The 23,504-nt window shown below is 42.3% G+C and overlaps 1 protein-coding gene across 1 annotated transcript; it reads right to left on the bottom strand.

Moving 5' to 3' along the window:
- Nucleotides 1-1,607: 1,607 nt before the first annotated feature.
- LOC122128984 (interferon-induced very large GTPase 1-like) lies at nucleotides 1,608-21,614 on the bottom strand. Its single transcript, XM_042704029.1, has 6 exons — nucleotides 21,411-21,614; nucleotides 16,562-19,408; nucleotides 14,750-16,039; nucleotides 3,881-3,996; nucleotides 3,282-3,422; nucleotides 1,608-3,194 (listed from the first exon to the last, which is right to left on the bottom strand). The coding sequence occupies exons 1-6, from the start codon at nucleotides 21,598-21,600 to the stop codon at nucleotides 1,608-1,610; spliced, it is 6,171 nt and encodes a 2,056-aa protein (XP_042559963.1). The 5' UTR covers nucleotides 21,601-21,614.
- Nucleotides 21,615-23,504: the final 1,890 nt, after the last annotated feature.

Raw genomic sequence — 23,504 nt, 5'->3', positions numbered from 1 at the left:
GGACTTTCCTGCCAGCCAGCAAAGCATTCACAGAGTGTGGGCAACGGATGGTGATCTTCTGATCAAGCACAAGATTGGTCAAAGCCCAGTGCAGTTGTGTCCAATTTGGCCGAATAGTAGCCCACAGGTCTCCACAATCCTCCATGTTCCTGTGTCAGTGCTGATGTCATGAACCCACGACACTCATTGACAAAGAGTGTAAAGGGTCTCTGCACATTGGGAAGTCCCAGCGCGGGGGCTTCACACAGGCTGTTCTTCAAATCCTCAAAGGCTTGTTGTGCTTCGGTTCCGAGGCTGATCTTGTCTCGGGAATCTGGTTTTGCTTTTAGCATGTCGTTCAATGGTTGGGCGGTCTCCGTGTAATTGTCCACCCAATTCCTGTTGTAATTGCAGATTCCCAAAAAAGCACGTAGTTCTTTGATTGTTCGGGGTTCGGGGGTTTTGCGAATTGCAGCTGTCCTGTCATGCGTGATCTCTCTTTTCCCTTGTGAAATCTTCTGTCCAAGGTAGACGACTTCTTGTTGGGACATCTGTGCTTTATCATAACTCAGTTTGTGACCCATTTTGTGCAGATAGTCAATCAATGCTCTCGAATCCGTGTCGTGTTCTTCCTCCGTCTCAGATGCAATGAGAATATCGTCCAAGTAAGTGATGACTGCTGAGGTTAGGCGTGGAGCTTCGGGCAGAGTCAGGTGTCGTCTCAGGGCCTGGTGGTAGATGGTGGGGGCTGATGCCAGCCCTTGCGCAAGGCGAGACCATGTATACTGACACCCATCAAATTGGAAGGCTAACCACTTCTGACACTCAGGTGCCAATGGCACGGACCAGTAGGCGTTAACGGCGTCAAGCACTGTGAAGACCTTGTGTGCTGGCGAAAGGTCTTGGAGGAACTGGTCACCAGAGGCCACAACTGGACTCAGGTGGGCGAGTCCTTGATTGGCCAGACGGTAGTCCACCGTCAGTCTCCAGGATCCATTTGGTTTCTTCACAGGCCACACGGGGGCGTTGGAGGCAGACTGAGTCTTGTAGATGATTCCTTGGGCACACAAATCTTTGATGATTGGTTTCAGTCCGTCGACAGCAGCTCGGTTGAGCGGGTATTGTTTTACACTTGGGGGAACTTTTCCAGTCAACATCACAGGTTCCATTTTCAGCAGGCCGCAGTCAGTCTTTCCCTTGGCCCAGACGGGGTGGTCTTTGAGATCTTCTCTCTGCAAGCTCCTCAAATTCCACGACATTCTTCCATCCTTGAACTCGAGGCTTGTGTCCATGAGCAGGAGAACGTCCATTCCTAGCAAAGCTTCGCCTAGGTCGTCCCCCAGCCATAGAGTTGTCACCACGCTTTTGGGGCCGATGGAAAGGTTGATGGGGTCTGTTTCTGAAAGTCTGATGCCATGTCCTGCTGCTCCTTTGGCTGTGATGTGTGTTCCAGACATCGGTGGGAGGGGCATCATCTTCTTGGTAGGGACAGTTGTATATTCAGCACCAGTGTCAATTAAAAATTCAATTTCCAATTCGTGATTAATAAGAGCGGTAACGTAGAAACTGTTTGTGTTTCTTCGTCGGTGGACAGCAGCAGCGATGGCACACAGAGAGGGGGTTTCTAGTCAATCATCTGGTTGGCCCAGTCGATCGAGCTCCTGCAGGCTCATTGCTTGAAGTTTCCTGATCCATTGTTTCCGGCCCTCCTCACGGTCGTCCCTTGGATCGTTGTGTTGACGGTCATCCTTGTAGTTCCTTGCGTAGTTCGATGCGTCGTTTTCACTCGAACTGCTATGTGGACGGTAAGGGCGTTTTGGTTCTTTGCATTCTCTGCGCCAGTGACCTTTCTTTCCACAGTTGTGACAAGCAGTGTTCTTTTTATCCGGAGCGGGTTTCTTCTCCCCGTTCTGTTGCGTGAGGGCTCTGATTTTGATCTGTTCATCTCTTTCCACTTGGTAGCCAACGTTCATGACTTCTTGAAGTTGCTTGTTGTCATCTTCCCATAAAGTCATTCTGGTCTTTATACCCTTTTGGAGTTCAGGCAAGATCTGTTGCAGGTACAAGGTCTTAAGAGGTGTGTCGGTTGATGAGGGGAGTGTGTCCAAATCAAACTTCGCTGCGTGTCCTGAATGTAGTGTGTAGCATTCCAGGAATCGATCGTTGAAATCGTCCAATGTTTCTCCCTTCTTTTGTAAGCAGGCAGTGACTTTTGCCCAATTCAGTTGAGACTTTGCGTTGGCAACAATCCAATCCTTGATCTTGGCCCATCCTGCATCGAGGCCCAGTTTTTGAGCACCCAGGGCCTCTTCCACGGCTGCACGCATAAGTGTGCGCTCGCAGCTGTTGAGGTGTTTGTGAAGGATAGCCAGGGCATCATAAGGATGTAAGTCATAGAGCACCTTCAGTTCCTTGAGTGTCATCCATGGCTTCAGTCCGCCCCTCTTTGGGTGTTCCATGTCCTTGCTCCATTTCTCAATCTGATTCGGGGAGGCAGGTTCATACATAATGGTGGTCCCTTCTACATTCTCCATGCGTTTGACTGGTCTTAGCTTTTTGATCTCTTCATCAGCATCCTCAACCCTCTCCTCACACATCACGAATTTTGCTGCTTGCCTGCGAGAGGCGGCACCGTGAGCTCCATCCGCACCACGTGTGAGGCTCATGTCCCTATCATCGCGCACCACGGAGTCTCCTGTAGACGTGGATGCTTCCTCGGTGTGGGAGGCTGCGTCGGGGCTTGTAGGCACAGCTGCGGCCTCGTTGCTTTGTGGTGGGTGCTGGTCCTGTTGTTGAAGTTGTTGTCGAGGAGTGGGAGCAGGGCGGTAGGGCTGTTGAAAGAGGTATGGCAGTGGGTATGGAGTGCTTTCAATAGGCACGTGGTCTCCTGGATAGCTGTCATCTGGGGAAGCAAACATGCTTGTGTGAGGATCCCGCCCATGGCCACTAGGGAGCGCCATGCTTGTGGGTTCCCCCCCATGGCCACCAGAGGACGCCATCCCCAGTTCGTAGTTGGGGGGAGGTGCTGAGGGATTTGGGTACATCCCTACGACCGCCCCAAGTTGGTCCCGCCCTCCTGGAGGACCCAGCCATCCTCGGGGTGAAAACGCCAGTCCGTCCCTGGACTCACATGCCTCAAGTTTCTTTTTCAGTTCCGCAACCTCTCGTTTCAGCTGTTGAATCAAATCAGTGGTGTGCTGACACTCCATCCTTCCCTTGTTATAAGCATGGTGTACAAACAGTCGCTTACATTGAGACATCAGCAAAAAAGCAATCGAAACATTCTTTGTCTTTTTCTTTACCCAAGACTCATACACCGCCAGAAATTTGCGTTTTGGCCACCAGCCACGGGCCTCAGGGATGTTATATTTCTTCTTAACCTGTACCTCTTGTTTGCTGAGTTTATACTTCTTTTCAGCCCATGCTACCAGTTCCTTATTAATCTGATAGCCATACATGTCACCAACACAGTCTTCAAACGAAAATTCCCCTCCTTCACTCATTGTTAAAGTTATCGTGCTTTCATCCACCTCTGTGGGTTCAGCAGCCGTGGCCATTTCCAAAGTGTTCTTATAGCCACACCCTACAAATCAAATTCAATTCAACTTTCCCAATTTATTAGCTGTAATTTTAACCACAATGTGTTTCCTCCACACTATAACCGAATTTAATTCTGACTTTCCCAATTTATTTAGCTGTAATTTTAACCACAATGTGTTTTCTTTGTCTCTTCACACACTGCACAAATTCCACAGCATCTCCTATCTTCTCTCACACACACACACCCCTCCCCCTCTGTAGGAGTCAAAACGGGTGCGCGCGATCACCACTAGCCCCCACCCTACTCTGTCTTGGAAGAGGAGAGAGAGCGCGCTATGAATGATCTTGTTCTCTGGCTTACCAGCCCAGAACCCTGTGGATGTCTCAGAACTATTTCCGGACCAAATTCCTCTTGACCACCCTCTGCCGTGCTGGATTCGGCGATCCGCACCTCGACTATATGTATCTTATCCAAGCCTTCAGAAACAAAATAACCAACGGTTTCCACATTTAGAACCAGCTAATCATAGAAACAGCCTTCACGCAACCCGGCCGAGTTAAGTTCAGGACACGTAAGCAAATTGTCGTCTAAACACAAGAACAGATCATATATCGGTTTTCGAAGTAAACTCCGAGCCTGACGTCAACCCCTCTACAGAATACGGCGAGACTGATAGAGTTAGTGCACAACCAAATAGCTATATCAACAAACATTAACAACAAACATTTGTAACAAGCAATTATAGCAAACATATATAACAAACATAGCATGTATCAAATGACACCAGCGCTTGAATCATTGATACAGGTTAATCATCAAAAGTACTAGATCCTTGATGGTACAACATTCCCACTCTTTTTTTGTTTTAACTGATTGGCAGACTAAAAAAGAAACCTAAAACAGACTTATCTAAACTAGTTCTTTAACTTCGTACTGGAACTGAGTGAGGTCAGCGAACATCACCTGGGGATGTGGAGCGGGCTCCAGTCCAGATGCGGCCTTCTGTGGAATGCGTCTTCCCTGGACCAGGCAGGCGATGTCACGACGACCAGGCAGGCGATGTCACGACGTCACGCAGCGGCCAGTAGAGAGCTCGGTTTTCGGCACCACTGTTATATTCTTTTCTATATTTAGTCTAATATGCTTAATTCTAAAGGGTGATGTAGTGGGTTGTTGCAATCAATGAAGCTGGAGCGGTTCGGATCTGAGCCAAGATATTTATTGTAGCAGACAAGAAATATCACTAAGTACTTTACTGAGTCTAAGTATTCTAAGTCTAAGTGGAACAGAGCTCTGAGAGTCGCCGCGTGTCGGGGTCTTCAGGAGATGGATGTCCGTCTCTCTCTCCGCGAGCTGAGGTCTGAACGTGGAGCGTTGGGCACCACCTAATTTAACTATGGGTATTACGTAAACGGACACAAATGTATAACAATTCTTCTGACACGTACACTCGTACACATGCATGGCCATGACAGTCCATCAATGTCCTTCAGCCAGGTCTAGGATGGTTCACAACATATACATTCCACAGCGGCGCTGTCTCCGGGTGGGTCGGCATATGGCCTCCCTCCATTCTAACACAACCAAGAATGTGGGCCTCCACACATCAACAGGACGAGAGGGCCATATACAAGTTTTTAGGAACATAAGAAATATCACTGGAATCTAACAACCGTGAGTTAACTCAATTTCGCCCTGAATGGTTCCTTGTATTCCTACAGCAGCGCCTTGCACAACAGGTAACTGTGGATACAGTCTATTTACTGCAGGAAAAGATTCATTTGAGAATACATACGGTGGGGGCCTGAAGGCATTTCTGTCTTCATGTTCCCTTTTCTTACTTTGATCATTAACTTGTTCTGAACTTTGTTTCTGGCTCAGAGCCTTGTTTTTCGCTATTTTCATAAAGACGCGCAACGTTAATAATTCCTGTTTTCTCTTTGTCTCCCGTACTTCACTTGTTTCTTTATGCTTATGGTCATATATTTTTCCTTCCATTTGCAGAATCAACTTGAGATCCCAAGAGCCGTTCTTTGGCCACGGGTTCGCATCATTCTTAGTACGATCACTCCACTTTTTACTAATTTTTTCAATAATACTCGCCTCTGATGAGTACAATTTACTTATCTCCTCCAACGGTGTAATTTGTTCTGTGTCTACCAAAGCCATTTTTAAGTCCAGAAATTACCACAGAATTATTTGTATTATATTATTCCTTTCTACTCTTGGTTCTACTTGTGTATGCAGAAATTCACTTGTGGCTCAAATGCGCATAACAGCCCCTCCTTTACCACGCACTCAGGCTTGTGGGCTTGGAATAGCCCCCACCCGTTGCCTTCCTCGCCTGTCTCCCTTTCTCTCTCTTGGGAGCGTCTCTCCCGTAAACTCACAATGATTGATTCAAAGAAGTCAAAGTTGATCAGTTATTATGGTCAAATTACAATACTTTGGATGATGTTAATTACGATATCATTCAATATTTTACGCGTATGCATCCGCATATATATTTCACACCATTTCGTATTTCCTTTGTTAGTCACGAAATTACCTTTTAAAGGGATATTCAATGACAGTTTTTCAAGTTAAATGTTTTACAGATCACAATTCTCACTCCTTCACAGAACTGTTATTTCCTGAAAAACAAAACTCATTTAGCACATACATCAACCAATCATTCAACTTCACTTTTCTTCATACAATGACCAATATCAGTACTTACTGACATACCAAACATTTATCACAACTCAACAAGTTGTTTTTCCAAATCTTCCAATTGACAAGGAAGACCCCTTTCTTTACACACAATTTTCTACTCACCATTTACCACTTTCTTTAGTAAATTAATATATTAAAGGCCCTGCCTTTTTCCACGGCAACCCCTGATTGCCTAAATAATTTTATCAGATTATTTTCACATGCAACACATGCAATTCACATGCAATGTGCCTAATGAGTTATAAATAACTTTTTTCTAGACACACGGAAAAAAAACCTTGTTCTTTCCTTTTTCTCAGGCCGTTCCTCGAACGCCTTAATAATCTTTTCAGATTATTTTCACATGCAACACATGCAATTCACATGCAACACATAAAACGAACAGTTTTTCCTAATTACTTTCAGATTTTACACACTCAGTCTCATTACAGGGTTTTTGTCTGAAGAATTTTGTCCAGGATAGGGTTTTCCAATTGACTCAATTTCCCCAGTCTGGCTAGCAAAAATTATTCTGCTTACCGTTTTTTATTTAGGTGCCTTGGGTCAAGCGGTTCCCCCCACGGAGCTTTTTCTCTGATCAGTCCCTTTCGATAGGTTGCCAAATATGTCGTGGCTGATCATTCCATTTCTTTTTGTTATCAATGTATTTTCTGAGACTGATTGTAGAGAAAATCTGATAGTATTTATTGTAATCGTTAATGTCACAATAAGGAGACGTCCATGGTCAAGCTCGATCTCAGCGCATGTACTGGTTTCTTGGTACTATTTAAGCCTCGTTCTTGTGGGGCGTTGTCCCATATTAATTACCCTAATCATCTGTATTTGGTCTTGTATCGACTAACCCCAGGGGGTCTATTTTCTGAGGCCACCTTTGACCTGACAACTGTCTCTTCAGAGAGCCAGACTTCTTGTCTACTGTATACTTGGCACTTCTTACTATTCTAAGAGTTCTTTACTGTAAGCATGTCCTTATCTGGTACAAGTGTCCTTATCTATTCCTGTACTGTACCTTGCGCTGAGAACCAGTCCATTCCATATTCACATTAACATAAAAAATATCCCACACAAGTCAAATGCTCTAACATAAAAAATGCCTGGTAAGAAGAAATATCTTGTCAGACAAAAACAAGCATATATTGCCTTGATTGAAGATATTTCATCTTACCAAGATTTCACTTTTTGCAGTGTAGAAATATAACTATAATGCCATTAACGTGCATCCTGTGAATAGAATACTTGCTTACGATACAAATAATAATACAAGAAAGCTTACACATATCACACAGGTCTAACATACTCACGGTGGGTGTCCACGGCACGCGATATCGTGCTGCTCTCATTGGGATATAATTGAAGCGATTTGCTGCCTGCTGAGGAAAAAATCGTCTTTGCTGCCTGCTGAAAGTTGGGCATTCTTTAACTTTATGCAAATGAGAGCGATTTGCTGCCTGCTGAGAGCCAATCAGTTCGGCGTGTGTGTGATTTGGAAGCCAACGTAGCTCATAGGGGCGGGAGTAATCAAAAATATCGAAACAAGATGCCGGAGTCTCGGAACTGTGTTACTGGGAAATATTTTATGTGAATAAAGGTTATCTACACGACTTTATATGTCTAATCGACTCGGTTTGTATGCTACATGAATGCTATGAGGTCAAACAGAATATTGTAGGTCTTAACTGAAGCTCTCGACTATTACTGTTAGCTTGCCGCTAACACTTTAACCAAAAACTCATTGGAAACACATAGTAGCTAGCTAGCTAGCTGCTAACTAAGTTACATATAACGTTTTCGTGATTCAACTGGCTGATATATATGAATTAGATAGAATACATTAACATTATTATTATAAATTAAATTAATCAGCCCATGACTGACTGCCGCAACATCTATCATTATTTTTTGGGGAGTTCACAAGCTAATGTGCTACATTAGCGCAGCACTGCACCTGAACTTGCTACTTGAACTTTGCTACAGCCAGTGATTTTTTCTGACCACACCCCCCAGGCGACTTTACGCCTAGCGATTTAACGCATGTAATTTATGCCGTGGACACACACCATCACCAACATTAATAACAGTTCAACTAAACTGCGTTTAAACTAGCCAGACATACAGCTATCATCTCCACATACCAGTGTTGTATAGTAACGAAGTAGAAATACTTTGTTACTGTACTTAAGTCATTTTTTTGGATATCTTTACTTTACTACTTATATTTCTGTTTACTTTTACTTTTACTTCGCTACATTTTGCAAAGAAAACTGACACTTTTACTCTGATACATTTCCCCTGAAACCTTCGCTACTCGTTACAAAATCAAATCATCTTTAGAAAAAAAAAAAATAATCATGAGAGTGACGAGACCAACGTCGAGGATTGTGGTAGAACACAGACTGCAAGCAGGTTTGGCGAATCAGTGGTCCTAGCACACGTTATTGACCGTTGGCAAAAGCCTGTTGCTACGTCTTTTGAACTCGTTCATGCGCTACACTGTCTGTCAGTGTCAGTGATTCTTTTTTGGGTAATATCTCCGCGATATCCTCCAGATCAAGGCAAAATGGACTGCAATATGCAGTGGAAGGATATATCCAAAACATTAAGATCAACAACGAAGGGGACACAACAATAATCGAAGCAAAAGCACACAGGTCAAAAAATGAGAAACCCCACGACCTCTTCATTAAATGCCAACCTTGTAGACTAGTCATGTTCTTTCACCGCTGGGTAAGATCTGTATATAATATTTCAAGCTAGCTAATAACCTACAAAGATTATTTATTCTTATTCTTTATTCCATCTCTGGCGAGGTATTTAGCTAGCTAGCTAGGATGGTGACAATCTAAAGTACAGTACAGTAACGTAGCAGTGTGGAGCAAAATAGCTGCTAGTAACGTTATGGTTCAAGGGATGTGTGTGCATGTTGCTGAAAGTATTTCACTGTACCGATAACTTGCTTGTAAAACTGATGATCCTGATGTAATGCTATGGCTTTGTATCATATCGCCAGGTTATTGCTCTCAGGTTGTGCCTTATGCATACCTTGGGATACTCAGGAGCCCATTCACAAAATGTTACAAAGATTAAAATTAAAAAAATTCATAATGGCCTTTTGGGACGTTTTGTTTGAAGATGAACAAAACATTTGTCAGTTTCAAGTAATGACTGGGTTGTTACTTTTGGTGCTGCTTTAGTATTGCTATTGTGTTCAAATAAGGCCCACAAGTATGCTCATTCTAGTCGGAATAAACTTCATAATTCTCAAAATTCTGACCCTTTGCTTTTTTATTAACAGCATTTACTTGTACTTTTACTTTCAATACTTAAGTACATTTAATATCAGAAAATTACTTTTGATACTTAAGTACAGTAAAAAATCAGATACTTTAAGACTTTTACTCAAGTAGTATTCTAAAAGGTTACTTTTACTTTTACTTGAGTCATTTTCCAGTAAGGTATCTTTACTTTTACTCAAGTATGGCTTTTGGGTACTTTATTCACCACTGCCACATACTAACAAACACTAACATACTAGCTGCTAACTAAACCAACGTCATTAAAGTACGGAATTCTCGTGTATTATTATATAATAGAAAAAAAACAGACTTACAGTTTGTCAGTGACGCACAAACATGTCTGAAAGGAATATGAAACAGTAATAACCTTAACTACTAAACTGAATAGAAATAATGAAACTAACACCGTGCACTCCTGTGGTGTTTTTGCCGCCAAACTGACCAAATCACGAGATGTGCTGAGGAACAGATCTCTGCGCATGCGCAATTTGCTACCGTATCTGGCCTTTCTAACAATAACCAAAATCCTATCTTGTCAGTGATGCTTTGACAGTCCCCAGTACCTGACCATAATCAAGCTCCAGCACAAATGACTTCCTCCAAAGCACGCTGCACCCTCGGTCAGGCGATCTGCATCAAGCTGATCTTGAATCGCAAGGTCACGGCACCAGTGTGACGGTGGTCAAACAGGGGAAGAGTTAATAAAATAATGTTACTCGTATTTTGCTGGAGGGTACAAAGCACAGCTCCTGACTAAAATGCCACAGATGATCAGATACAAATTTGTAAAAATTACATTTTTTTTTTTTTTATTTAGGAAAAAGACCCTGCTTCAGTATGTGGTGATTTCAACAAATATCCAATTTCATGACATCTGTGAGCATGTCCATATGGGCGATTGGAGCGACGCACTGCCTAGAAAAAAAAAAAAAAGAAAAAAACTCCTGATGTATGAACGCAATATCCTTGTAAGTCGCGTAAATGACGACATGTACATTCAAATGTAATAATTTTTTTTCGGTCGGATTCTACCACCAGACCGTCTGATCTGCCTCTGTATTTTTTTGTCGAATCAGGTAACAGTCATTCAGTCAGCCTAAAGTCGTGCTCCAAAATGGCCCCGCCACTTCTGGGGCGATTTGAAAATCTCTCCCATTGACTCCCATGTTAAATCAATTTTTTTCACAAAACAGAGCTCTCAATGCATTCTCTATGGCTTCCGTGAGGGCTCGCCCCTCCATGTCGTGTCATAAGTAATGGACGTTAAAGCCTATACGAACGTCTTACAGCTTCGACAGAGGCATATTCGCTCTTTGTGTCGCTACACGATGGTAGTCCTCTACCCGATGGTAGTCCGCATGCGCACTACCCGATCATTCGCCAATTTGCGACACTGTAGACAGCGGAATACAATCGCTGGCTAAAGCTGATGGAAGTTCGCGAAAGACGGTATACTTTAAGAAGTTTGGTCATTGTATACAGCTGTAAGTTCTTAACGTTTGTATAATAAAGAAGTAAAGAAGTTAAAGATATACTGGATATCCTCTTTTGTTCTCCCTGTCAAGTTCTATTGGCTAGCACATCAATGCTTTATTTGTTTTACCTACTGCTATATTTTCTCACTTCTTCATTATACAAACTATTTGCCTTTTACCCTTACTCCGTCTCCACACTTTTAATAATTAAATATTACATTAAATATACCCACATTATGCGTTAAGACGGCCCCATATGTTGACGTTGAGCCTTCTGCCGTAAAACGTTTGTGTCTGAGCATGCGCGATGTGCGGGACTATCGGGTAGAGGACTACCATCGTGTAGCGACACGGCGTACTAATGAAGATAAATTGACAACAAAACAATTAGGACTTCCTAGACCAAATGTATCCATTCAACAGGTTTCTACAAAGGGAGGGAAATCCTACATCCAAGAATTGGAACGAAAGAAAATCGTGGTCGTGAAGTGGCTAACGCGGTCTGTATTTCTATATACCACTGTCACTTTTCATAGGTTTCACAGTGTGTTTCACAGTTCGCTTCTTGCACTAACACTGAATAATTTTTTATGTGATGACTTATTTTGCTTTTGTAAGCCAATACTTTCAAGATCACTCAATAAATATTGTTGGTTTTGACTTATATGTTACCCCTTCTTTATGTTGTTACTGGACATATCATGTGTCCTGTTAAGCTATGTTACATCATACAACATTTGAGACACGTGGATAATGAAAAAATGGGATAATTTAATGTGGAGCCACATCATGTTTGCTTATGAAGGCTCCTGGATGCAACTTTCTTCCATAGCTTTCCACCTGTAACTTGCTACTCTAGCTATGTAGCAAGAGGGGACATATTACTGTTGTGTGTTGCCTAGGTGGACAAAAAGGTATTGCTGTATGAGTTAATCAGCTAACTTAATGTACCTTCTGAATGGGTCGGAATTTTTTCAGGAGCCGCCACTGATTTTAACTAATATTGTATTAAATGCACTAATACAATATTAGTTAAAATCAGTGGCGGCTCCTGAGAATGAGAGAAAATAAAGACACGTCTGAGGTTCTGGGAAATCAGTGCAAATACAAATTCTTCATCCACGGCAGAGACAACCTCCCTGGGGAAGGTGAGCGTGTGTGTGTGTGTGTGTGTGTGTGTGTCTAGTCAGCTTCAACTTCAGTCCGACCTATTCCCTGAAGCGACTGGCTCTTAGAGGTGTCAGTCTAATATCTAATATATATGTCTAACATCAGGTGATAAAAGTCACTTGGCAAAAATGACATAAACCAACTAAATCTGTCTGGAAGGGGGGTGAGGGGTACAGACCATGTCATGTGTTAGATGATGAGAAGAACAATGTGCATTCTTCCAACGGCTACGGCTATCAAGCTAACAAAGTGTTTAGCATCTAGGTAACAAGGATGTGGTATTTCAGTTTGATTAACGCTGACTGAATTGCCTGCTCTGTTGTTGTATCTTTTGCCTGTCTTGATTAAGCTTGTTAGCTAAGTAATGCTGTACACTGGGCTTAACAAGGCAAACTTTAAGACTTTAAAATGGCTGCATTAGACCTCTTTCTAATATATGATTGGTTGCCATGTCTTTCTCTGTCTCCGCCCATCTCTGTGACATCACCAGACATGTGCCTCAGCCAGCGACTGCTAGTTGTCATGACAGCAGTGGGGTTGTGTGGAGGTCAGGTGATGGCCCCGCCCCTAGAGGAATTTGATTGGCAGATGGGGGTTCACAGTGCTCTGGTACAGGAAACCATCAGTGTGATTGTGGTGCAGGTGGGGGATGGGAACACACACACACAGTCACATAATATCACACACACACACCTGCACACACACACACAGTCACAAAATCTCACACACACTCACCTGGACACACACACACAGTCACAGAATTTCACACACCTGGACATACAAACACAATCTTAGAAACTCACAAACACACTGGCAAACGCACACAATCACAAAATCTCACACAAACACAATAACAGAATCTCACATACCTGGACACACACTACATTACACAAATATGATTGTTGTGCCATTTATTGAATACATGTCAGTGAACACACTTGTTAACTGGGTCATTAAATCATACACCACTGCAGATTAATCAGCTTTGTAATATGACTGGAGTGGAATAGAAAGATGGAGAGTTTAAAGAGCAAAGAGTTCTGTATGAATAACCTCTCGTTCCGCTTGCTAGAAACACACACTTTAACTGCCATCCCATAGTAAGCCCCAAACACAATGAAGAAAGAAACACATTAGTATATATGAAGGTAATATGCATACTTGGTATCAATTACACAGTATTAATTAAATTGGGTTGATTGAAGGCCATTGCTGTGGTAATATCCATTTCATAATGAAAGATGGTCACTCAACCTAAACAAAGATCCAAATTAATTTGAAAACGTGATAATATAATAACAACGTAACAATAATAAATCAAATAACTAGTGACCTCAAAACAAAATTAAGATCATTTCAAACCTGTATATCAAAAATGTGAAAATGTCTAAAAGGTAATTTATTCACTTCATGATGAAACTACTTGAACAGAAGAGAAAATAACCAGGTACTGAACTTCAGTGTGTGTGTGTGGTACTGAACAACAAACTGCAAGTTTACTGATGACGTGTGTTCTAACTCATGTAGACAATTAAGAGGAATAATCAATGCAGTTTGGTGAATTTAAAACACATAATCTTCCATTATCATAACAAACACATAATTTCATACTTACCGTAAATCCTAAAATAAAGACCGGGATTCAATTAGAGGCCGGGCTTCAGATAGTAGCCGGGGGCGTGGTCGATACGGACAAATAAAGGCCGGGCCCCGAATACAAGCCGGGGGTAAAAAAGGTACCGGTAGCCTATTTTACTGTAGCCTACCAGCATCAGTCCATCAGCACAAAGCAAACATCACAATTTAATTGAATGCATTTCATAAATACATGTTCTCCTCATGTTTAATGTTGTTGGCCAATTTCATGGCTGTTTGCAATTAAAAAATAAATGTTTCAGCCTACAAGGCGAATTTGTTATTATACAGTTACTTGCCTAAACGATAGAAGACATTCCTCCAAAATACCTCTTTTTAAAGATTTTGTTGCTGTTTCATGACTTCCGCTAAGAATTATTTTTTCTTCAGGCTAATAGAACTTTAAAGTTCCAGGTGTTGCGTAGCAACCCATTACTTGCTGACTTCAAGTTACAATGACCTTCCGCTACGTTAAATGACCGGACTTCTTGCGGAATGATATGAAAGATGTGAATTAGAAGCACAAAACCCGTTGCCAATGACAGCGGTCATTTACTTTTCGCAGTGGTGAATATCAAGAAATTACAGACCTGCTAACGTTGGGGTTCCCCATTCAAATCAACAGAACTTTTTGGAACATTCTGAAGAGCCGTATAATAAGTAAGAAATAAAGGCCTGCCCCTAATACAAGCCTGCCCCAAATACAGGCCGGTGCGCTGTGCAGCCTAAGTAAATAAAATCCCCGGCCACAATTTGAGGATTTACGGTACTCATGTTGTTTGATTTAACGATCATATTGAATAATATCCTTAACATCTGACTTGATTAATCTTGAGCACATTCTTCATGTTCCCCCAAAACGTGATACAATAATACAGTACATCCTATTCACTGATGCCATATTCTGGCCTGATTCACATTTCATTCATTTCATTCCAGACTTTTCAGTGCATCCTCTGCTGTCAGTGTTTTCCAGGCCTCTGGGATATCTGCAGGTAGGGCATCGTAAGCTTTTGCAAACTCATTGTTGAACTTCGTCATCACGTATTTCCAGTAGGTTGAGGCCTCTGTGTTCGGGTCTCCCCTAATGTCCCACTCAGGGTAGATCTCCCTGTACCTCTTATATGGATGCCATTTATCACTCGTTTTTGAATTCTTAAAACGACTGTCACTGATCACTAAAGTTGTACAAATGTCTATTACCAGCTTCTGGGAGGCAGTCCATCTATACTGTGCAAACGCTTCGGATCGGTGCATGCTGGAGAAGTGTGTTTCATGTATCTGACCTCCTGCTTCACATGGTGTCCCACAGAAGGGACACTGTTTCCCACACCCACACAGTCCAGAGAAAAGCAGCTCATGAGGTTTAGAGGGCAGGTGTGTAATTCTTTCAGTGATGTGTGAGATGCCTGTTTTGTTGGCATACCACTGAGCTAAATGTGATTCCAATTCCTCAATGAACTCCTTGAGGTTGATGGCAAACTGGTCTGTTTTGGCATTGAGGAGAATCAAAAAGCTGTCTAAGGCATCTCTTGGGAAGACCAGCTGATCCTCAGAGCAGAACTTTCGTATGAACTCCTCTATGTCCATGTTCTTGGAGATGCTGGTGATCTTGTCAGTTATTCTCTTTACAACCCCAGGAAGGAGTTTTCTCTCTAATTGTTGCATCTGTTCACCTGATGACATTTCCTCAATGATTTGTTCCTTTATCCAGTTTTTCACAAATGTTTCATATGATGTTGTGTACTCCTTGTACTTCTGAAATGAGTTATCATGGAACAACTGCTTAAAAAGGTCATGAAGAAGGTTAGTCCGTGTGTTGTAGGTCACTCCCCTGTAGGTCACGCCCCCATCTCCCATCTTCATATGATCTGCGATTGCCTGCCCAAGATGTTTAGACACGTAGTCCTCAACTGCTGGCTTCACACAGGTCTCTGTGAATTGTTTGGCTCTCTTCTGGCACTGATCTTTTTCACTGAACGATTCTCTGAATTTCTCCAGAAATATGGGTTTACACTTCAGCAGATGATTCTGTGGGTCGTTGCGGTCATTGAATTCCTTATGTGATTTCTGGAAGAGCATCGCTGCACAGCCACAGACATGAACCTTAAGAGAAGTTTCACATTCATCACTAATCTGAAGATCTTTCTGGTCATCGACGGCCTTGAGGAGGTCTCTGATGTACGTCTCATGGTAATCTGTATTGTTTCTCTTCATGACGCTTATGCGATCTGAAATAAGAATGTCACATTGCCTGATGATGTTATCACAGATCTCTTGGATTTCAGCAATGAAGTGATTGTTATTCATATGTGCTACGGCACTAACGATTCTCTTTCCAACGTAAGTCCAGTCTGAAAACCAGTCAGTTTTAACAATGAATTCCCCCTGTCCACTAGATCTCAGGTTAACTGTGTTGAGCATTTCTGAGACAGGTCCACCCTTTGAACTTAAATCTGACCAGAGCAGATGGTGCACATCCTTATACACATCTATCTCTGGCATTCTGACTTCAGATAGCTCAGACATGATTCCTCTCCACATTTTCTCAAATTCACTGGTTAGTCCATCCTCAGATAAATCTGATTTTCTCTCTCTACACTCTTTCAGCAGCTCACAGACCATTTTCTCAATTGTATCCATTTGCTTGTCCTTGATTTTGTTTACCTTTTCCATTCCCTCTCTGATTTCAACAGCCTTTTCCAAAGAGTGTTTTATAGATATTTCTATCTGTTGTCTGAGAGAGATGGCACTTGTTTGGAAGTCCTGTTTGTATTTCTCTACTAAACACACTTTGCTGTCCTTCTTCTGAAAGTATGTGTCAAGGTTGGACAGGATTGTCTGTTCTTCTTCACGCAGCTTCTCTGATGCCTCATGTTTCCACTCTCTGAGCCTGGTGCGTAAGAGATTCATTTGGACATTCTTTTCAGTCACTCCAAAATTGGATATCTTTGTTTCCTTGGTTATAAGCCACTTGTTCATCTCAGATCGGAAAGACCACTCCCAAGTGTTGTACTGAGTGCATAAATCTGTGTACGCATCTGCCACCAAACTGTTCCTGAAATTAAAGATGAAGTTCTCAAATTTCACAGCCTTCCACAAATCCTGAGTCCACCTGAGGAACTCTGTTACATCATTAGTCTTGATATTATCAGATGTTTGTAAGGAGCCAATTAAACTCTTCTTGAGTTCATAGACAGCTTCAGTGTAGCCAGCATTCACTGGGGCCATTGGGGGAGTTCCATGCCAAAGTCCAGGGATGTAGTAGCTGTCTTTGTCAGGATTGTATTTCATCACATCAGTGAAATTTTTATACTTTTCTTCTTTCTTCTCCATTTTAGCTGCTATTTGGGTCATCTCATCCAGCTGCTCCATCAGCTTCTTTCTGTCTCTCATATTGCAGTCATGAGCAGACATGTCTGACACGTTCTGATGCACAAACAGACATCTAGGCTTCTTCCCAACCTCCTTCATCCTGAGAAAGGCGTGGACCACAATCTGCAGAATGTCCTTCATCTCTGTGATGTTCTCCATGGCAATATTCATGATGGTGATGTCACTGAGCCCTATGACCAGCGTTGCTAATTCGTTGTCGTGTTCGTAGCTTGTGTCCAATGCTGCCAGCTCAGGTGATTTTAAGCCCTCTGTGTCAATGATCATGATGAAGTCACACTTGAGCTCAGATCTGAGTTCCTCAGAGACTTTAATCAGCAGCATGAAGGCTCCTCTGGTGCATCTTCCACTGCTGACTGCAAACTGCACTCCAAACATGGTGTTGAGAAGGGTGGACTTCCCAGTGCTTTGCACTCCCAGCACAGTCAACACCCGGATCTTACTCTTGGTGTCCACCAGCTGGTGTAGCTGAGTCAGAACCTCTTTTATCCACTTCATTGGGATGTTTGATGCGTCTCCATCGACCAGCTCAACTGGAAACCCATTCAGCAGCATCTGAGCACACAGAGCAGGTAGGTACTGGACTTTTTTGGGGGCTGAGTTGTCTTCTGGAAGGGAACAAGCACACTCATAAATCTGGCCCAGCTCACGGAAGAAGTGCTCAGGACCCAACGAGCAGTTGGAGATTTGCTCATCTAAGTTTGCAATCAGCTCCTTATTCTGTGGTGTGTTTCTACAGCAGTCTTTGTATTTATCTCTCAGTGTGGACAGGTTATGTCTAGAGAGGGTGTCCAGCTGAATCTTCAGCCACTTCAGGAAGTAGAGACGCTGTGTTCCTGACAGTGAGATTCCAGCAGTGAATTTCTCCATGGCGTCTGACATATGCAACCGATTCTGCTGTTCTCTCAGCCCCTTGTATTGTACACTCAGTGAACTCTTGTGGAACTCTATGCTCTGGTTTCTGTCAGCCTTTCTCAGTCTACACATCTCTTTCTCTAACAAACTGATTTCTTTCCAGATGTTTCCATGCAAAGGTAGCTGGTCCTTCTTGAACTCCACGATATCTTTAATATTTTCAGTGATGCTTGTAGCATGACGTCTGCCATTCTCACAATTCTCCCCGTCTTCATCAACAAGAATACCAACACGTCGAGCAACAGCAGCCATCCCTTCCACTTTCATTGTATGTGGATTATCACTAATGGCTCCACTCACTCTGAAACGCAGGGCTTCCACAAAGTTTGCATCATTCTGCTTTTTCTTGATGATCACATTGGTCTCTTTCACCTTGTGCTTCATGCATGTATCCCTGAGTGTCTCCATGTTGAAGGTCTTACTCTGAGAGTTGGTGAAAAGGAACAGCTCAGCTCTGCTCTCCCTGTTGTTCAGAGTGCTGAGGTCTCCCTCTAGGTCATCACTGAAGATGAAAACTGCAGCTGAGGTCTCATACAGGAAGGACATCTGGGTCTTAAACAACCTGCCATCTCCTCTCAGATTGGCTATGGCCACTGGCTGTGTGAACATGTCATTGTTTGTTTTCCCACAGGGTAGATACCAGCTGACTTCAACCAAACCATCTGAGATTGTCCTGGGCACATCACCACACTCCATGTCACGGTGAACAAATGTGTCGTTGTGCTGATGAGGATTACTGAGCAACTTGTTCAGAGTTTGAGATTTGGACAGACTGCTCTCTCCTAGTCTAACAAAAGACACCATGGGGATGTCCATTTCTACGATGCCCTCTACAAATGTCGTGTCACCTGCTAGAGGTCTGAACTTTTTAACCAGGTCTCTCATGGCCCACAGCATCAGAGTGCTCTGCTGTGTGTCACAGTTTGGCAGCAGCAAAGGAACAGCAAACTGACACATGGACATTTTGGAGACCATTTCCTGCTGGAGGAAAGGATCTGAGCAGTGGAAAAGAGCAGTGATCAAATCTAGAGGATTAATGGCATCAGAATCATCATTGGCATCAGTGAGACTACAATTATACATTGACTGGTCTTGTGCACATTTGATATTTCTTGCATTTAAATTAGACATCATCAGTTTCCTTAAGAAGGTCCATGGTAGCTGCTTCAGACTGTGTGCTGGCTTGTCAGACACTGTGTACCTGTTGATCTCCAGGACTGAGCTGAGTGTGAGCTTCTGTCTGAAGTTGTCCTCCAGGTGTAATGCAGACAGCACATCAGAGAGGCACACTCCTGTTGAAAACCAAGTATCATATCATTTTAAAATCAATACAAAACATGTATGGCTACATGGCTTACATAGGCAATTTTTCACGAAGATAGCAAAACACATTTTCACCCATTGCCTGCATTTCCCACTTAAGGGAGATTTTTTAAAAAAGAAGGCTGTGTAGATGTAATGTTTAAAGAATGAAAGTGTTTCATGTTCCTAAAATCCCCTCTCATGATGACATGATTACCAAGATGTCAGTGCAAGTCTTTTTTCTGGCAGAATTGATTTTCATAGTATTATGGATATGGTAAAACCAGTTCCTGCACCATCCTGTTGTCCATGTGGACTACGTTAAAGAGCTTACTTGTCTTCATCTGAACAGAAGCAGGCTGGCTCTTTCCTCCATGTTGCAGCTCAGTGTAGACTTTAGCAGTGTACTCAGTTCCTGGTTTCAGGCCTGTGATGACTGTGCTGCATGATCGAGTAGAGATGGACTTTGGCTCAGTCCCTTCACTCTGGTAAGAGACCAGGAAGCTGTGTGGAGTCTGCTTCATCTCAGGAGACACCAGCCAGCTGAGGTTAGCAGATGATGCAGTGATGGAGCTCACAGTCAGACGCTCTGGGACTGGAATCTCTGAAAAGGTAGAAGACATCATTGGCACCACCAATAGCACTCAGGGCCTTATTATATTGGGGAGATCACAGTCATCATGATTTTAAGTTGCTGACTTGTGATCAGTATCTGAATAGGGCCCAGTATCAAGATTACATTAGAAGATTAACTTCTGAAAGAATACTGGGGTCGGATTAAATCTGGACACCTTCGAATATTTTTCTGAAAGTGAAGGTGGTGATTAAAATAGGAAAGTGTTTTTTGTTCTTGTCAAGTTGTGATTTTACGATGAAAAATTGACAAATATTTCTCTCAAAATGTTCATTCTCCACCAGAAGTGCAACACCACATTTTATGTTGCTCAAATGTAATATCTGGCAAGTGCCAAATGCATGTAGATTTTACATTAGGCAGGACACTGCACAGGACTACTGTCTACCTAGGCTCTAAAGGAATCACTTCAACTTTATTTCCCTAATTCTACTTTAACCTGGTGCCGTTTTTGCTACAGTGTTTGCAATATCTGAGATGTATTTTTTTTTTTTATATTTGGTCATATGAAAATAAATGGATTTCATGCTGCCATAAACATAATTGATTATTATGCTCTGAGACCATGGCATACCAGTGAAACCAGTCCCTGTCCCTTTCCTAGCACTTCTAGAGTTTGTCAGTATGTATTCACTGCGTATGAAATTCAGACCTGTTTTGATTTTAAGAGAAGCAGGCTGGCTCTTTCCTCCATGTTTGAGCTCAGTGTAGACTCTAACAGTGTAGTCAGTTCCTGGTTTCAGGCCTGTGATGACTGTGCTGCATGACTCAGTAGAGATGGACTTTGGCTTAGTCCGTACACTCTTGAAAGAGACCAGGAAGCTGTGTGGAGTCTGCTTCATTTCAGGAGACACCAGCCAGCTGAGGCTAGCAGATGATGCAGTGATGGAGCTCACAGTCAGATGCTCTGGGACTGGAATATCTATATGGATTAAAATGTTAGTCGTTAAATAACTGAATAAAATTCATGCTAATTTTGCTAATTGCTGTAAAGAAGACTTCCTGAAAGGTCTGTGTGAAAATTGTCAATGTTTGGTTGCAATATCATATATAATCACTATGCTGAAATCATGTGACGATTGACAGATAAAGTGTGTATCCACATTTATTTTCTAGGCCAAGCGTGAATTATTGGGACGTAATCATGTTTACATGTTGCCTCAGTATGGGCCTCTGTCCACCATATTTACTACACTTTGGCCTGTGGACACTCTTTCTCTAAGTCATATTATTGCTGCCAACTGGACATACTAGTGCTGTGCCTCAAAAAGCTTCAACAACACAGATCAAACATAAATAACACAGATCAATCATGAATAACACTTCAGGGAATTATTCTCCCCTTCCTGATATCTCACCTGTCTTCATCTGAACAGAAGCAGGCTGGCTCTTTCCTCCATGTTGGAGCTCAGTGTAGATTTTAACAGTGTAGTCAGTTGCTGGTTTCAGGCCTGTGATGACTGTGCTGCATGACCCAGTAGAGATGGACTTTGGCTCAGTCCCTTCACTCTGGTAAAAGACCAGGAAGCTGTGTGGAGTCTGCTCCATCTCAGGAGACACCAGCCAGCTGAGGCTAGCAGATGATGAAGTGATGGAGCTCACAGTCAGACGCTCTGGGACTGGGATCTCTGGAAAGGTAGAAGACATCATTGGCACCACCAATAGCACTCAGGGCCTTACCCATGATATTGGGTATCAAGATTACATTACAAGATTAACGTCTGAAAGAATACTGTGGCTGGATTCATTCTGAAAATCCTTCCAACATATGTATATCTGAAAGGTGGAGAAAGTGATTCAAATAGGAAAGTGCATTCTGTTCTTGTCAAATTCTTACGCTGAAAAATGTTCATTCTCCACCAGAAGTGCAACACCACATTTTATGTTGCTCAAATGTAATATCTGGCAAGTGCCAAATGCGTGTAGATTTTACATTAGGCAGGACACTGCACAGGACTACTGTCCACCTAGGCTCTAAAGGAATCACTTCAACTTTATTTCCCTAATTCTACTTTAACCTGGTGCCGTTTTTGCTACAGTGTTTGCAATATCTGAGATGTATTTTTTTTTTTATATTTGGTCATATGAAAAGAAACGGATTTCATGCTGCCATGAACATAATTGATTATTATGCTCTGAGACCATGGCATACCAGGGAAACCAGTCCCTGTCCCTTTCCTAGCACTTCTAGCTGCTACCACCCTCAACTACACCACCATATATAGATAGATAGATAAATAGATAGATAGCATATTGTTATTGTTAGGCCTGACATGTCAAGGTTAGGCTATTGTTATTGTTAGGCCCATACAGACAATTATTATTACAATTTTGTGTTGTTGTTGTTGTTGTTGTTTGTTATTATTATTATTATTATTATTATTAGTAATAGTAGGCCTATTAGTAGGCAATTCATTACTATCACCATCATTATGTTATTATTATTATAATTAACGATTATCGACCTATTATTATTGTATTATTATAATTATCATAATAATAATAAGTGTTATTATTACTATCATTAAGATACTGTTATTATTATGGGCCTCTTGTGATCTTTACAAAATCCTACAGGTCTGTCAATGTGAGACATGAGCCTGCTTTGCCCTGTGAAGGTCCTCAAATCTTGGGGCAATGTTTGACAAACATTTTCTCAGGTCATCCTCGATCTGTGCGCGGTTGCGGTATTTAGTTTTGAGCACAGTCAGTCTTGAAAAACCTGCCTCGCACAAATATGTTGACGCGAAAAGGAGGAGCATTTTTAAGGCTATGTCGCAAAGCTGATCATTGCTACCCAGAATGACGAAAGAGGGGAGATGCTTAAGTCTACTGTCACTCTTCAGCTGCTCTTTCATGTCTATTGACAGCTCGTCTGCTGAGCAGAGAAATGGATCCTGAACTCAGGCGAATGAACGGTAGTCCTCTTTGAAATAGGACTTAAACTGATTTCTGATATTCGGCAATTGTATGGGGTTTGCCAAGCTTAGCAATTCTATGAGCAACTACATAAGATGCCTCCAGACACTGCTTGGAGATGGTGGTTTGTTGCTGCTGGAGGCCATCACATTTATGTTTAAAGAAGTCCACAGGCTTCTCTTTCTGACTTTTACGAATCAGAAACTTGTCCATAGTTGTGTTTGTTTGCTGATACAGTGTGTGTGAAGTTAATACAGTTCTAATTTCAACGTCGTGTTCTTGTGAGTGTGTTTGTATGTGTGGCTGTGAACGAATTGCACACGAATAATGGATAAGGCTGTGCTAGGCAATGGTTCCTAACAAACAAACTGTACACAATGTAGACAGGGCCAGCACAAAATAGTATTCAAGTGCTGGTGTTTTATTTGTTGCAACACGGTGGATGATCAAAAAATGTAAAGGTAGGTGTTAAGGAGAAAAGGGCTAGCTGCAGTTGGAAGAAGGTAGCTAGCTAGAGGGCTAGCTCTCGGGGC

This window comes from Clupea harengus, unplaced genomic scaffold (assembly GCF_900700415.2).
Source record: "Clupea harengus unplaced genomic scaffold, Ch_v2.0.2, whole genome shotgun sequence".
NCBI lineage: Eukaryota > Metazoa > Chordata > Actinopteri > Clupeiformes > Clupeidae > Clupea > Clupea harengus.
The sequence above is the reverse complement of the archived record's forward strand: the minus strand, read 5'-3'. Positions and strand labels throughout refer to the sequence as shown.